Raw genomic sequence first — 16,189 nt, forward strand, 5'->3', positions numbered from 1 at the left:
AGTCCACCACCCTAACCACTAGGCCACTTCTCCAGGTGATAGCCCACCTGTTCACAGCTGCTAAGAACACAGCATAAATAAGAAAACTGTATCTTTAATGAACATAGATGAGATTCTATATGGACCTGTTTCTCAGACCCAATGTAAACATCTCTAATTCATTACTCTGAAAACCAGAATGGCTGAGAGGAGCCTTAGAACTTTTCAATATAATCTGCCCAGAACCAGGGACAGATAACTAGATTGATAACAGTAAATGATTGTACATAAAGACCAGCATAGCCATCGAGTCTGCCCAGTACGATCTTCAGTTCCCCCCTACACACAGGTACCAAGCTGCAAATAAGTTGTACGGGCTGCCATGAGTGTGATGGATTTCATGGTGAGCTTGGGTGGGATGGGTTGCTGGTGCCGTCAATGGCCATCCCGGGGAGGTGGGGGGTTGGGTGGCTTGCCTGGGGCCACATGGAGCTGCTATGGGATTCGAGTCTGAGCCCTTGGTTTCCAGCATTCTGCTCTGGCCATTGAGCTTCTCCCCCCCAAATCCTCTAGTAAGATGGATAGAGTTATAAGAACAGAAAAAACATTGTCAGATCATCCAAAGTCTGACAACTCAATTTGACTGTGCAATAAAGAAATGTGTCATTTTTTGTTGTACACAGAACATGATGTAGGCGTGAGCTGAAACAGCAGTTTCTCAGATAATCCAAAAGATCTCATTCATAGCAAGACTGATCTCCAGTGAAAAGGTATTCACAAAGCAGCTGCTACCAAGATACTATATTAAAAATGTCAAATTTCTTAATTTAAATACCAAGTTCTACTTACTTGAGTGCTCTATATGTGATTTCTTTAACATCTATACCGAACAGCTCTTTGGCAGCATGTTTAAAAATGTGTTCCAGATAGCCATCTGATCTTGTCCCATGACGCACTATTTCCCCATCCACATCACCAAACCTGACCAGAGGCAAAGGGTAAGTTTGAGTCAAGGACACTACAACTGGTAAACAAAGAAAAACAAATTCTGTAACCACCTCTGATTTCAGTAGCACTAATATTTGCTGCTGGAAGCTGGTAGAATTTGGGTGGGTCTGTCAGCGAGAATCACTGGCTATTGTCAGACAGAGCTTACAGCCGACTAGCAGTAAAACCAGGAAAGTAACTGAACCCAGAACTGCGGCTCATCGCATATCCTGGATGCTGTTGGGGGGGGGGGGGGGGGGGGGGGGGGGGGGGGGGGGGGGGGGGGGGGGGGGGGGAATAAGCCTCTAAGTGGAGATGAAATACTGTATAAAGCAGACACACTCTATACAGAAAATCACCCAGCTCAGGTTCACTTAGTTTCAGTTTCAGCTTTGGCTGAAACAAAAGCATTTAAAGTTCAACCGCAGGTTTGGTTTCAACTGAACTAGAAAAACTGATTTTGTTTGCTCTCTGTTAGATCAACAATCTGTGAGCTGTGTTTGGGACCAGAGAAAAGTATTTTGTTTTAACGTGACCTATTGGGCCGGTACTGCTCTTATCCAAACTGCGATCAAGCTTGTCTTACAGTGGTGGAAATAAGTATTTGATCCCTTGCTGATTTTGTAAGTGTACCCACTGACAAAGACATGAGCAGCCCATAATTGAAGGGTAGGTTATTGGTAACAGTGAGAGATAGCACATCACAAATTAAATCCGGAAAATCACATTGTGGAAAGTATATGAATTTATTTGCATTCTGCAGAGGGAAATAAGTATTTAATCCCTCTGGCAAACAAGACCTAATACTTGGTGGCAAAACCCTTGTTGGCAAGCACAGCGGTCAGACGTCTTCTGTAGTTGATGATGAGGTTTGCACACATGTCAGGAGGAATTTTGGTCCACTCCTCTTTGCAGATCATCTCTAAATCATTAAGAGTTCTGGGCTGTCGCTTGGCAACTCGCAGCTTCAGCTCCCTCCATAAGTTTTCAATGGGATTAAGGTCTGGTGACTGGCTAGGCCACTCCATGACCCTAATGTGCTTCTTCCTGAGCCACTCCTTTGTTGCCTTGGCTGTATGTTTTGGGTCATTGTCGTGCTGGAAGACCCAGCCACGACCCATTTTTAAGGCCCTGGCGGAGGGAAGGAGGTTGTCACTCAGAATTGTACGGTACATGGCCCCATCCATTCTCCCATTGATGCGGTGAAGTAGTCCTGTGCCCTTAGCAGAGAAACACCCCCAAAACATAACATTTCCACCTCCATGCTTGACAGTGGGGACGGTGTTCTTTGGGTCATAGGCAGCATTTCTCTTCCTCCAAACACGGCGAGTTGAGTTCATGCCAAAGAGCTCAATTTTGTCTCATCTGACCACAGCACCTTCTCCCAATCACTCTCGGCATCATCCAGGTGTTCACTGGCAAACTTCAGACGGGCCGTCACATGTGCCTTCCGGAGCAGGGGGACCTTGCGGGCACTGCAGGATTGCAATCCGTTATGTCGTAATGTGTTACCAATGGTTTTCGTGGTGACAGTGGTCCCAGCTGCCTTGAGATCATTGACAAGTTCCCCCCTTGTAGTTGTAGGCTGATTTCTAACCTTCCTCATGATCAAGGATACCCCACGAGGTGAGATTTTGCGTGGAGCCCCAGATCTTTGTCGATTGACAGTCATTTTGTACTTCTTCCATTTTCTTACTATGGCACCAACAGTTGTCTCCTTCTCGCCCAGCGTCTTACTGATGGTTTTGTAGCCCATTCCAGCCTTGTGCAGGTGTATGATCTTGTCCCTGACATCCTTAGACAGCTCCTTGCTCTTGGCCATTTTGTAGAGGTTAGAGTCTGACTGATTCACTGAGTCTGTGGACAGGTGTCTTTCATACAGGTGACCATTGCCGACAGCTGTCTGTCATGCAGGTAACGAGTTGATTTGGCGCATCTACCTGGTCTGTAGGGGCCAGATCTCTTACTGGTTGGTGGGGGATCAAATACTTATTTCCCTCTGCAGAATGCAAATAAATTCATATACTTTCCACAATGTGATTTTCCGGATTTAATTTGTGATGTGCTATCTCTCACTGTTACCAATAACCTACCCTTCAATTATGGGCTGCTCATGTCTTTGTCAGTGGGCACACTTACAAAATCAGCAAGGGATCAAATACTTATTTCCCCCACTGTATCTGTATGTTTGAATAAACGGTCAAATTTCCTTTTGCTAGTTTTCACTAAGTTAAAAAGAGCATTTGGGGAATTACATTTAGTGTGTATCATGTATTTTTGCAAGTGAAAGAAGTATGTAAAGAGCCACTGAATAGCCTAACAGATCACCTGACACCCTACCACCAGTGCTGTCCTACCTCTTTCCTGGGCTGAAGCTCTGAAGTGCAGGCTCCCCCCCCCCCCCTTTTTTCTATATGAAGTCCTCAGAGGGATGTCTGACCTTGGGCCGGAACTGAAAGGCCCGATGCTAGCGCCAAGTCTCTTTGGAGCTTCAGCCTGGCAAGAGACAGGGTTGCAGTTCTGCAGGGGGAAGAGCAGGAGATGATATGGCTGGACTGGGGCAGGAGGCCCCGAGGTGCTTTACGGAGCAGAGGAGGGGACGAAGTTTGCCTAGGGTATCAGATACCCTTCAGCCAGCCTGGAGCAGAAATCCTCCTGCTCTGTTAGTAGTTGTAATATAAACCATGTCCCCATTGGAGGGGGTAGGCAGGTGAGACGGCAGGATATTAACCCCTCATAATGTACACGAGACCATCATAGGCTCATGGCTCACCTCCTGTGTTGGGATCCTAGCCAAAGGGCTGAGAAGTTGAACACAGTGCAAGATTGTTTCAAATACTTCAGTTAAGATAACATAGAAGTATTTAAATGTCTGTTGCATCTACCATATCCCACTTTTCTCGTAAAGTATTCATAATGCAATCTTTAAGACTGTCCCCTATGCTTTATGATGAAGATCACCAATAACTTTTGTAACCACCTTCTAGATCAGGGCTTGGTATGTCCCGAGAACTGAATTAAGATCCCCAGCTCTAAACTGACTCCATCCCTCTTATGTCCTCTTGAAGGTTCGATTTGCAGAATTCCACACAAGACTTCAGCAGTCATTCATTTCACAATTGGGTTCCCACACAGGACCGATGATATAAAGTAGGAAACTGGACAAGGGAAAAAAAAAGCCTCACCATGCCACATCTTATGACTCTGCCTTGTCATAAATTTCCTGTAGGGTCCAGATTTACCTCTTTTGTGTGCAGTAATGTCAACCCTTCCAAAGGTGGAAGGTTGTGAAAGGGCATCCCTCCTCCAAGCTGAGGTGGCTCTCTCTCACAACTGAGCAGCAACAAGCCATCACAACCTTTAACAGCAGAAGGATGAGCTGGCTGCAACTGTACAATGCTCCAAATACCTCTGCATAGATGTCCTACTGGACCTGCCTTAAAAGTACACCAGAGCTCAGACTGAGCAGCACTTACAGAGGACAAAGTGCTTCCAGGACATAGGAGGTGCCCCTTTCAGCCCACTAGACTCAGAGAGAGTTACCTGCGCTGCGTAATGGGAAATCTTGGCCCAATGCTCCTATTAAAAAATGTGTATAAATCACAGTTTTGTGCTACAAAGGTTTAACAGAAGGGATCTGAGATTTGCTATTTACTATACCACCTGCGATTGTGATTACAATGAAAAGTGGTTTACATATATTCAGGTACTTATTTTGTACCTGGGGCAATGGAGAGTTAAGTGACTTGTCCAGATTCACAAGGAGCTGCAGAAGGAACTGAACCCCAAATCAGGCCACATACAGATGCAAAAGGTCCTGTCTTGGAGTCTTAAAATGTATTCTGCTAGGATGGCACAGTAAAGCAGCAGCACAAAGACAATTAGTAAGACTCTACTTACAGACTCTCTATGGGAGATTCTTGCATGTCTTTCAGGGAGAGATTTGTTTGTTCCATTATCTGAGCAATTTCCCCTGCAAGTCAAACAATACAGTACACTTTAAAACAAACAAAAAAAGAATTCCGACTTATTTTTGTTGCTTTCATATAACAAGATTCACTGGTGCCAAGATGGAGGTTTTGCTCTCTGCAGAATGCAATTTCAAAACTTCACACGTTGACTTTAGAAATGCATCCATTTACTTAGCTGCAGGTTTTGAAACCTCTTAAAATGTTAAAAAAAAAAAAAAACCCCAAGGCACAAAGACAGGAGATTAAGGTGATCATACAAATTTATACTATATAGTGTCCGGCTTTTAGCTTACTGTGGGAATGATAAAAGCAGCTGTACATTAGATTCAAATTACCACAGAGTTAAAACGTGCAAAGGCTGCACATAAGGTTATCAGGTCCAGGTCACACTGGGACAAAGGCCCTTAACCCACACTCCTTGAAGCTGCGATACCCCAATGGGCTAATACTACTTAACTAGTCCAAGGGAATGCCCCAATGGTGCCCTCTTCATTCAGCACCATCTTGGAAAGTGGTGCCACCTCACCCTTGACATACTGCTCATACTTTAATACTCCCTTATCTGGCAGGCTGACCCCTCAGGATACATTTCAATGTACTGCTTTGGGTCAGACACTGCCATTTTCTAAGATGTTTATTAAAATTTTATGAATCGCCTTTTTTTTTTTATTTACATACGTAAAATCAAAGCAATGTACAATAAAAAAGTTAAAATCATCAGTAAGAAAATAACTCCAATATCAGATAGGTAAGAACACACATTACAATATATCAGATTGCAAGATCTGTCATCAGGGTACCTTTCCTAGATTTAAGAGTATGCACAAGAACACAAATAAGATGACAGGGCAAGTGATTGGGCACTGACCCTGCTTCCTGACCTAAAAGTGGATTAAGTAGACAGAGAGAGAGGATGTGTTCAGGGACTACCAGGGAAAAATTTGATCAGCGTTAAAAGAAGAGCTGCACTTCACTTATATGACCCTTTAAGATCCTGGCACTAGATCTTTCAGTACAGCTCAGGGCTGTAGTATTTTATTTTAGTTACATTTGTACCCCGCGCTTTCCCCACTCATGGCAAGCTCAATGCGGCTTACATGGGGCAATGGAGGGTTAAGTGACTTGCCCAGAGTCACAAGGAGCTGCCTGTGCCTGAAGTGGGAATCGAACTCAGCTCCTCAGTTCTCCAGGACCAAAGTCCACCACCCTAACCACTAGGCCACTCCTCCACTGTTGCTACTATTTGAGATTCTACATGGAATGTTGCTATTCCACTAGCAACATTCCATGTAGAAGTCGGCCCTTGCAGATCACCAATGTGGCCGTGCAGGCTTCTGCGAGTCTGACGTCAGACTCACAGAAACAGAAGCCTGTGCAGCCTTCTACATGGAATGTTGCTAGTGGAATAGCAACATTCCATGTAGAATCTCCAATAGTAGCAACATTCCATGTAGAATCTACTACTACTAAACATTTCTAGAGCTCCAATAGTATCTATTTTTTTTTGTTACATTTGTACCCCGCGCTTTCCCACTCATGGCAGGCTCAGTGCGGCTTACGTGGGGCAATGGAGGGTTAAGTGACTTGCCCAGAGTCACAAGGAGCTGCCTGTGCCTGAAGTGGAAATCGAACTCAGTTCCTCAGTTCCCCAGGACCAAAGTCCACCACCCTAACCACTAGGCCACTCCTCACCAGATTCAGCACCAAAATTGATTTTTCAATTTATTTATTTATTTTTAAAGCAATTGCTTATTCTGCTACTTTGCACGCTAACAGTGCTACCTTTTGACACAGTTGATTTTTCCCCACAATAAAACCCTTACTACACTGGAAAAGTATTACTAGTGTGGGGAATCCCGTGTAAATAAAAAGTATATCTTTTTACACTGGTCCCTATATTTGTACATTTCCAGTTCTACTTTGGGCTTTTTTTTTCCAGCAAAGTTAAGACTAATATGTTTACAAATACACATGGAGTCATCTAATTGCCTAGGAAAAACAAACTGAAATTTATTACTTCAAACCATTCTTCACTGCACATCTATAATCCAAACTTTCATATGTAATCCCTCATCATGGATATACAGTAACCAACTCCTATAAAGTGTTGCCCCAGCCTTGTGAAAAACATCAAAAGTACCAAACTGAATTTTTCTGATAGTTCAGTTACCCCCAGGGCTTTTTTTGAGGGGGTATTGAGTGCCATTACCTTTTCCATTGTCTGCTAAGATTGACCCATGGTCCCCAAGTTTTAATGAAAATGCTCAGGCTCTACACACCAATTCTGCCTCGTCATAGATTCTGTGACTGGTTGCAAGGGGCCTGGTTATTGTGGGGCAGGTCCCTCAATGATCAGGCAACCCTTCCCCTGAAGGGTGGCCTGGCATTTGAGTACCGGCACCTTGTTTTGCTAGGGAAAAAAAACCCAACCCAAAACACTGGTTACCCCTAACTAAGCTAAAATGTCAGTACTAAAATTGAACTGTTATCAAGTGTTTTTCAAGCCAAACCCAAAACATCTTACCTGACGTGAGCACACAGTCAACATCTTGAGAATTATACAAGGCAGTGTAGAAGTCTTCTCGTAAGGCTTCTAATTTTTTGTCATAGCATGGTGCCAAGATTATGTGAAATATTTTATCAGGACACAGATTCTGTAAGGGATGTATTAAAGTAGAACAGCACATAAGCGCAGACTTAATTGACTTACAAGAAGCTACACGTTTACAACAGAAATTGAGTGAATGTGATTGAACATTCCACAAACTCTAACTCTGAACTGTATGTATTAGTTCTCAAAATAACACTGAATACGTGTAGAAAAAGTCAGAGGGAGAAAAATTAAAATTTTACTACAGCTAGGATTTTTAAAATGATACATTGAATAACACTAGATTAATGACCTTTTGTAGGTTGCAGGGCAACAACTGGGGTTGAGTGACTAGTGTAGGAAGGGCCAGCAGAATCAACAGGCAAGAATAGGCGGCTGCCTAGAGCAGCAGCTTTGAGGGGCGCGGCAAAGAGCAGCTGCAATTAATTTAGCACCCAGAACTCACAGTTTAGTCTTAAATGGGTTCAGGGACACACATTCCACTGGATTCTATATAGCGCGACTAAGTTGCGTGCACAAATTCAGTTTGTATTCTGGATTTGCACACACAACTTAGTTAACAAGCCAACCAGTGCTGATAATTGCCACTTAAGCAATTATTGATACTAATTGGCATTAATTAGAATTTACTTGCAGAGCTGTCTAAGCATATTCTATAACATGATGTGCATAAATTCTAAGTTGCACAGTTGAAAAGGGAACATGGTAATAAGCGTAGAATGGGCTGGTCGTGGGCATCTCAAATCTATGCGTGTTATAGAATACACCCCCCTGTCTGGGCCTAATTTAGGCAATTTACACCAAACTTTACTTGGTGTAACTGCGACTAAATTTAGTCACACGGACAGGCGCTTGTGCATTCTATAAAGGAGGCGTATTTCGTTTTGGCACCGATTTATTTTTTAGGCGTGATATATAGAATCTAGTCCGTTAGGTATTTCTCTAGGATTAGGAGTTTTCTTTTAGAATAAGGTGGGTTCAGGGAGGGGTAGGTAACATTTATCGGAGGTTAATAGGTAAGGTGGGAGAATTGGAATACTGGGTAGGGGTTTTATCTCTACCTTTTTTTTTTTTTTTAAGGCAAGTTGATTCATCTTTTGTCCAGATACTATGTACAACATTGCACATCTCTGGTTATGCTGTTTCTTAGGTAACTTTCATCTGGTTCACTCACCTTGGTCATACATGAGGGAATGTGATGGTTTCATGTTCTCTCATGGGGGGGGGCGCGCTATCAGAGCCAAAGCCCTCTACTTTCTTTCATACTGTTATTGGTGGGTTACAGCAGTCCCAACAGCCACAGAAACTCAAAAGAACCATCAGCCTGTATTTTTACATACAGGGAGAGTGGGAATGTCCAAACTCTTCTCTCTCTCTCCTGGTTAAATGGCTTTTGGAAATCGCCCTCACTAGGTATACACTAAATAGAAAAATTTTTAATATTTAAACATATGATGTCCAGTTATGCATTTTTACAGGATTGGTCTGGGAGGTGTTTACCTAATAATTTTCTTTCCTTTAATCATACCAGACCAGTCCAGTCCAATGGGTTATGTCCACCCACCAGCAGAAGGAGACACAGATAATAGTTCCAAGCACTTTACCCCTTAAATGTATCGTGCAGTCTGGAATGCTCAGAAAACAAAAACAAAAAACAGAGCTTACCAGAACTTCAAAAACGTCCAGGCATTAGACCTTTCTGGCTCCTGTGCGACTACAGGCAGCCAAACCACTCATCAAAGAGGAAGAAGGACCACCACAGCCCATTTGTCTGTCATGCAGACACACTCCTGAAGCAGGAGAAACGGCTTACCAGTGAAGGATAACTGAGAGCAGTCTAGAGCTTGCTTTCTAGAGCTGGCATCGCAATGTGGCATGTAGAGCAAGGGAGGATCCTGTCCTCCTGGAACGACCGCTGCTTCCAGAAGTCGAAAATGGACCCAAGCACTGACACAGAGTCGTCGAGCCCTAGAATAAATAACAAAGAAGCAAACCATGAAAATAGACAGGGTGGGCATCTGGACTAGTCTGGTATGATTAAAAGAAAGAAAATTATCAGGTAAGAAATATAATTTTTCCTTCCTTGCTATCAATACCAGACCAGTCCAGACCAATAGGATGTAGCAAAGCAATCATAACATTAGGGCGGGAAAGAAGCATTACGAACAACGCCTCAAAGGACAAAGGAAACATCCAGAAAGACATCAAGCAGAATTTGAAGAGGACCTGCCTCGGGCGGAAACACCCACAGGCCCCTGAACCGCAGCTAGAACACAGCATCCTTGAAGAGAGGTAGAATCCCCTGGAAGGAAGCCAAAGCCCAGAGACCCAGAAGAGATCAAGGAAGTGGCCTAACAAGCAGAAAAAAAAGCTAAGAAGACTGAAGAGGAACCGCACAAGTTGACCAAGGAACGTCAAGGGCCCAAGTCCACCCAAGGCACATCATGAACTGTGAAAAAAGCTCGAAAAAGGCACCAACCAGCTCACTATATGTCAACCAAAGCACATAGGAGAGAAGAAGAAAAATATCACCCACCAAGTCAAGACAGAGTCAATCTGCTGCTGGATCCGCAAAAAGGAAGCTTCAAGACAGAACAAACGTGACCCGAACTAAGGGTCCCAGAAGAGAGGAACCTGATCCGCGAACTACCAGCCAACAGTCCACATCCTCAGAGGAAAAACGGAGACTTACTTCACTCTGAAGCAGATGCGGGACTAAGCTTCCGTCAGGAAAGACAGAACCAACCAGAAAGACTGCGGCCGCAATCAGAAAAGGAAAAAACCCTCAACCCCCACAAAGTGGTCAACCGCTCACTATAAAGGAGGAGACCACCCGTCTGACAAGGGCAATATCTCAGAAACCAAACAGCAGCAGAGGCCTGTTCCCAAAGGTAGGAACAGCGCCTGCCCGAGAACAAGAGACGGAAGTCTGTTGACCGTTCAGAAACTGGGACAGACAGCACAGGCTAATATGGAACTAGGGCTCACACACACACAGGGACTGCCCTCGCTCCCTGTGTAGAGAGAAGGCAAGGCCCCCACCTCCACAAACAAGTCAACAACAACTTCAGCGAGAATACTCTCCACCAGAAGAAAAACTGAGAGAGACAGCAGGAGGTGCAAACACCAGAGATTAAGAGACAGGATCCTTGTACTGAGACAGATCGAGGGTGCCACATAGCGACAGACCATGGCCTGCCGTCTTGAGAGCCAGCTCAGTCTGACCAAACAGAGAAGAAGCCAGGTCTGATCACCAGAAAAGTGGCAAGAGCCAACATCTAGAGATGCAGCAAGGCCGATCTTGAGAGAAGGCGTAAAAAATGACCTCCTATAAAAGGAGCAAACCTTGACTGCAGAAGCTGGAGTGGCGCAAACTGTAGAGAAAGAGCCATGTTGCTCCTCCAGAGAGAGAGCTAAACCTAACTTCTCCAACGAAGGAGCATTGCTCAATGTTCGTAAAAGGAGCACAGAAAGGGAGCTTGGCTCCAACCGTAGAATGGCCCGACCTCCGGAAAAGGGAGCAAGGCTCGACCTCCAAGTTAGAGTGAGTCTACGTCCGAAGACTACGGTGAAGTCCCAACCTCCAGAGAAGGAGCCAAGCACCCCAACCTGAGAAGGGGTCACATTAAGGGAAAAGGAAAGAACTCCACATGACCTACTATGCCAGAAAAACGAGCCAAGAGGCTATGCCCAAAGAGGCCTAAGGAAGAACGATTAGAGCCAGGCCAATCCGGCAATGACGGCACCATGGCCGTCCAACTGATAGAGACAACTGTCCCAGCAACTGAAACCCTGCCTGGCCTGAGGAGACCGGGTGGCACCCAACAACCAAATAGGCTGGAAGGACAAGAACCACAAGATCTTCATGGCCTGGGCAGACCAGAAGGCATGCGCATCTGAAGGAAAACCTACTTTCCAGACAAGAACTCCAGTGCAGCAAGCAAGTCAGATCCCAGGACTGTGACCCAGAACACTGAGCCACCAACTGGGAAAGAGAAGTTCCAGAAAGAGAGAAGAACAGACCTTAAAGAGCGAGCTAAGCCACCCAAATCAAAAAGGAGCACTTCAGACGGCACAAGTTCCACCCAAGACCGAACAGGCCCTACAGGATAAGGCCAGCCGGCATACACAGCCAAGAAACAGGGAATCCCCGAAGAGAGAAAAAAGCCATGTGTCCTCCATCAGAAGGCAGGGTCGCACTCAGAAGGGAGAGCAAGACCCCACAAACTGTATCAACGGACCAGCATGCCGGGTCTCTCATGTGCAGCCTAGCAGAACCCAAAACCCAAATCCATCCAAGCAGGAAGTGCCAGGCAAACTAAGGCCACTGAAGGCAGGAGAACCAAGCGAGCAGGCCCAGGCTAGAATGCCGCCGAGAGAAAACGGGGGCAGAAAGCTTGCAGAAGAGAGGCCCAAACAAGACCCAGCAGCTCCCAGGAACCAATGCAGAAGGAAGCTGCATAACAGAGGAGACTGAAGCACCGCAAGACAGAGGAGAGTGAAGCACCGCTGCAGTGACCCCTTCCCAACCGGAAGACTGCACCGATAGGCATGCCAGAAGTACAATGGCTGAGGAACGAACAACTGGGAAAGTGAAGGAAAGAACATGCCTTGTCGGAAAAAAAAAAAAAAAAAAAAAGGAGCACCATGAACAAAGAAAATGCTGCCCACAAACAACACTTCAGGAGACATCGTACTGGAACGTAGTAAGTCAAAAACAGGCCAGTCTGCATAACTTCAAAAGCCTGCCAAAACAAGAGGCCGATAAACTGCCACTCCTACTGACCAGGAACCCTGTAACTAAGAGTCCAGTCGAGTCCCGGGATCAGGTAGACAGGTTTTTTTTTTTTTTTTTTTTAATTATCATTCACGGGAGGCCAAGAGGGATAAAGAACAGCTTACCTTACAGGCACAGAGAGCCTGTCACAGCTCACATTGCAACACGAAAAACATTTCAGCTTGGCAGCGAGAATACCAGTCTGTAGTGGCCACATCCAGACCAAGAGCACCACAAGGCTCCAGGGGAAGGAGGGGTGGAGAGGGACCCAGAACAACTAGGTATCCCCTAGCTGGCAGGTGAGGGACCCAGGACCACCGAGTACACCGTAAAAGCACCCAAGTCTGGGTTACCAGCACATCCCTTGCTCAAACGTTCTCTAGCAGAGCTGGGGCAGGAGCTTAGCCAGCCAAAATGAAGAGGAGCTGCACATCCATCCACCATTTGCTAGGAGACAAGAGAAAAATCTTGAACATTCCAGGCTGTACAATACACTTAAGGGGCAAAGTACCTGGAACTAATTTTTCCGTCTCCTTCCGCTGGTAGATGGACATAACCCATTAGTCTGGACTGGTCTGGTATTGATAACAAGGAATGAAATGATCGTGATTGTTGTGTTTATTTAAATCCTAGGGGTGCTTAGGGATCTTGAAGTTAATTGAGGGGGAGGGGGGAGACACACAAAGCTGAAAATTCACCTAGCACACCCAGTATCTGTGAACTGGCCCTGAGCATAGCTCCTCTCTCCCTGCATATCATTGGCCCTGCAGTGTCTCTCAACGGGGCGAGGGGAGCTGTTCAGAACAGAAATTTATCACAGTTTCCCCGAGTGTGTCTTAGTTTGCCTGCCAGATATGTAGAGATTAAAGCTGATCTTTCAACTTCAAGTCTGTCAAAAGTAAAAGAGCCTAGAATCATCATGGAAGTAGTTTACCTGGCTCGCCATTTGCTCTCTATCCCTTATACTCCCTATGCACCCCCCCCCTCCAAAAAAAAAAAAAAAAAAAAAAAAAGAGCAACAAAACACCTTTTTTGTTGCGGGACAAACCTATGATCTCCAGCCCAGCCCCCAAGCTCTCCAGTTACTCATATTGTGTTAAGAAAAGTAGCTTAGTCATAGGTGGCCAGGGGTGCACCCTTATTATGGCTGGCAGGGATCCCCAAGCCCTTCCAGCATCATTCTCTCCCCCCTCCCCACCACCGACCTGGCATTTCTCCTCATGGCTCAACCCCAAATCCAGTGTACTTTTTAAAACATTCCTTTCAGAAGTTGCTGGTAGTGAATAGTGACTGACACAAGCTGCTCGTGCTGGCCCCAAAAGCGTGCATTACTGCTGGCAAGCTTTGGAAGGGAAATCTTTAAAAGTGGCTAGTGCTGGGCAGACTTCTACGGTCTGTGCCCTGAAAGTGGCAGATACAAATCAAGGTAAGGTATACACAAAAAGTAGCACCTATGAGTTTATCTTGTTGGGCAGACTGGATGGACCGTGTAGGTCTTTTTCTGCCGTCATCATCTACTAAGTTACACGGAGCGGGGAGGGGGGGGGGGGGGTGTTGAGAAACAAAGATGTGCCAGTTCAGGGGTGAGGTGAGAAACGGAAGAGAGAAGATATGCTGGACCATGGGCAGCCCACCCAAAACTGGCCATGTCACTAGTTGGGGCCAACTATTGGTCAGGCCATGGCCCCCAGTGACCCACCCCATTCTGCAGCCTTTGTCTCAAAAACACAAAACAGTAAAACACTTGAATCAAGATTACCTGTTGTCTGGCAAAATAGTCCTTCACAAGAGAGCCCATGATCTGTTGTGGGGACTTTGTAGTGCAAATGTGTGGAGTAACTGGATTCCCAAGAACTCGCTCCGCATATCGGATCCAACCTAAACAGACAAAGAAACACTTGTCTAAATGAGCGGGAAGACTAGGGCCAACTTTCAGTTCCAGGCTGGATATTTTGGCCCAGTCCTGGATTTGATCTTCTATTCCAAAGCAGTGTGGGATTTGTAGTGCCTGATCCTGCCCATTCAAATCAGTGCTAACAAGGTCCATAATGCACCAGAATGGGGTGTTTAGAAATCCAGGACTGGCCCAAAACCTTCAGCCTGGTACTGGGTAACTTGGCATCTCTGAAATTGAGGGTGACTCATTACAGAATACCGCAGAAGCTAACAGTGTAATCAGAAAAGCGATACTTCCACAGCCAAATTTACATGATCTGAAAAGGCTTAGAAAACAGCACAGTGGCCCGTGTGGAGATCTGAATTAGAATCCTGACCTAGGGGCTGGAGATACTGCAGTGGTAGTGTTCAGAACCTGTACATAGGGAAGAGGAGAGGGAAGAAAGAAGTTCCAGTTAGTTACTGCACAGTGGTGAAGGTGACTTGATTCAAGACCCATGATTGGCCTTGGTCCATGCACCCCCAGCTGATTTGTGTTCCAATGACAAATAGGCGAGCTGGAAAGGGATATAAAAAATACTGGAAAAAATCCCTGGGTAAATGTAAATTCAAGACTCATGGCACTGGATTTCAAGCCCAGTTCTGTTGAACTGGAAATTGCTGTACTGAAAAAAAGCTTAAAGTAGTAAAGAACATTGAGAATTCTAGAAAAATCCAGGGCCAATATTCAGCATGAGAAAATCTTGGAGAAACGACTCCTATCCAGTTAACTCCTGCTGACCAGCTCCTAGTCAGGTATTCAAAGGTACTCAACTAGATTGTACAGTTGAAAATTAGGCCTAACCACCTTGGCAAGATTGGTAGTACCAGGGTGGAGTAAACATGGAGCCAAAGGTTATCTGGACAAGCGAGGCTGGAAAAAGAACTGTCCTAAAATTGCCCAGATCTGTACCTCAGTGGCGTAGCTACAGGGGGCCATTTGGATACAGAAAGTGAAGGTGCCTTGGTGCTTTATAACTTTTGCTACGTGAGACGTGGGGTAAGGAATATTGTAGATGAAAATATTCGAGTTATTCCCCAAGTTTTCCACGTCATCACTGTGACCCCTGACGCAGGTGCTAGTCACCGAAACACGGCCCGTGTCGGGTCAAGGCTCATTCATTAAAGAACTTTGTTCCATTTTAAAGGCCCGTGGTGCTGTTTTTTTGTTTGGACTTTAGTTTGAACAGTATGGACATTCATTTCCCTGTAGGTTAGTTTCATTTGGTTCAATAAAAAATGTTTATATATAAAAAAAGCTAACCACCACAGGCTGAACGTCAGTGGTCAGCTTCTACCTGATCATTTTAATTGAAAACAAATGTTTTTTTTATCCTGCATCTTAAGAATAAAATTCAGAACATGAAATTCAGTCAATTGTCAGTGGCATACCTTCAAATGCCAGCTTCCAAGTTAAAAGATTCAGAAAGTGCCAACCCTCCCACCCTTCCTTCTCTTCTCACCCAGATGGTCCCCAGCTAACTACAAATGGTGCCAAATGGTTCCCCGTCTTAGAAATACTAATCACGGCCAGCAATCCGTCTACTTTTCAGTAGCATGGAATCACAAAGCCAGCACAGGGCCTGGTTGGGAGTCACATGCTCTCTCAGGCCCAGCCATTGCCTGTTCCCGTCTCCTGAACATGATTAATATTACCTTGGAACAGGGCCATTGAGAGAGGGGGACAGGGGGGACAAAAGTCCCCGGGCCCGGGCCTCTGGAGGGGGCCCGGCACCACCGCAGTCAGGCCCGCCCGCCGTCGCTCCCAGAACTAACCTTAAACGTCTTCTTTCCTTCGCAGCAAGCAGCAGCAGGGCAGGCCACTCCTTCCTAACGTGTCCCGCCCTCGCCTGACGTAACGTCCGCGAGGGCGGGGCACGGAAGGAAGGAGAGGTCTGCCCTGCTGCTGCGAAGGAAAGGAGGCGTTTA

The 16,189-nt window shown here is 45.5% G+C and overlaps 1 protein-coding gene across 4 annotated transcripts in view; it reads right to left on the bottom strand.

Moving 5' to 3' along the window:
* The window catches only part of NARF (nuclear prelamin A recognition factor), a 71,155-nt gene that overhangs the window by 5,305 nt on the left and 49,661 nt on the right, over nt 1-16,189 (bottom strand). For all 4 annotated transcript variants that reach the window (XM_030208125.1, XM_030208124.1, XM_030208122.1 and 1 more), the window contains exons 7-10: nt 14,085-14,203; nt 7,462-7,591; nt 4,867-4,939; nt 829-960 (exon numbers count right to left, since the gene is read on the bottom strand). In XM_030208125.1, coding sequence (XP_030063985.1) covers nt 829-960; nt 4,867-4,939; nt 7,462-7,591; nt 14,085-14,203 — 454 coding nt within the window. The remainder of the gene's footprint in view (nt 1-828; nt 961-4,866; nt 4,940-7,461; nt 7,592-14,084; nt 14,204-16,189) is intronic.

This window comes from Microcaecilia unicolor, chromosome 6 (genome assembly GCF_901765095.1).
Source record: "Microcaecilia unicolor chromosome 6, aMicUni1.1, whole genome shotgun sequence".
In the NCBI taxonomy this organism is placed as follows: domain Eukaryota; kingdom Metazoa; phylum Chordata; class Amphibia; order Gymnophiona; family Siphonopidae; genus Microcaecilia; species Microcaecilia unicolor.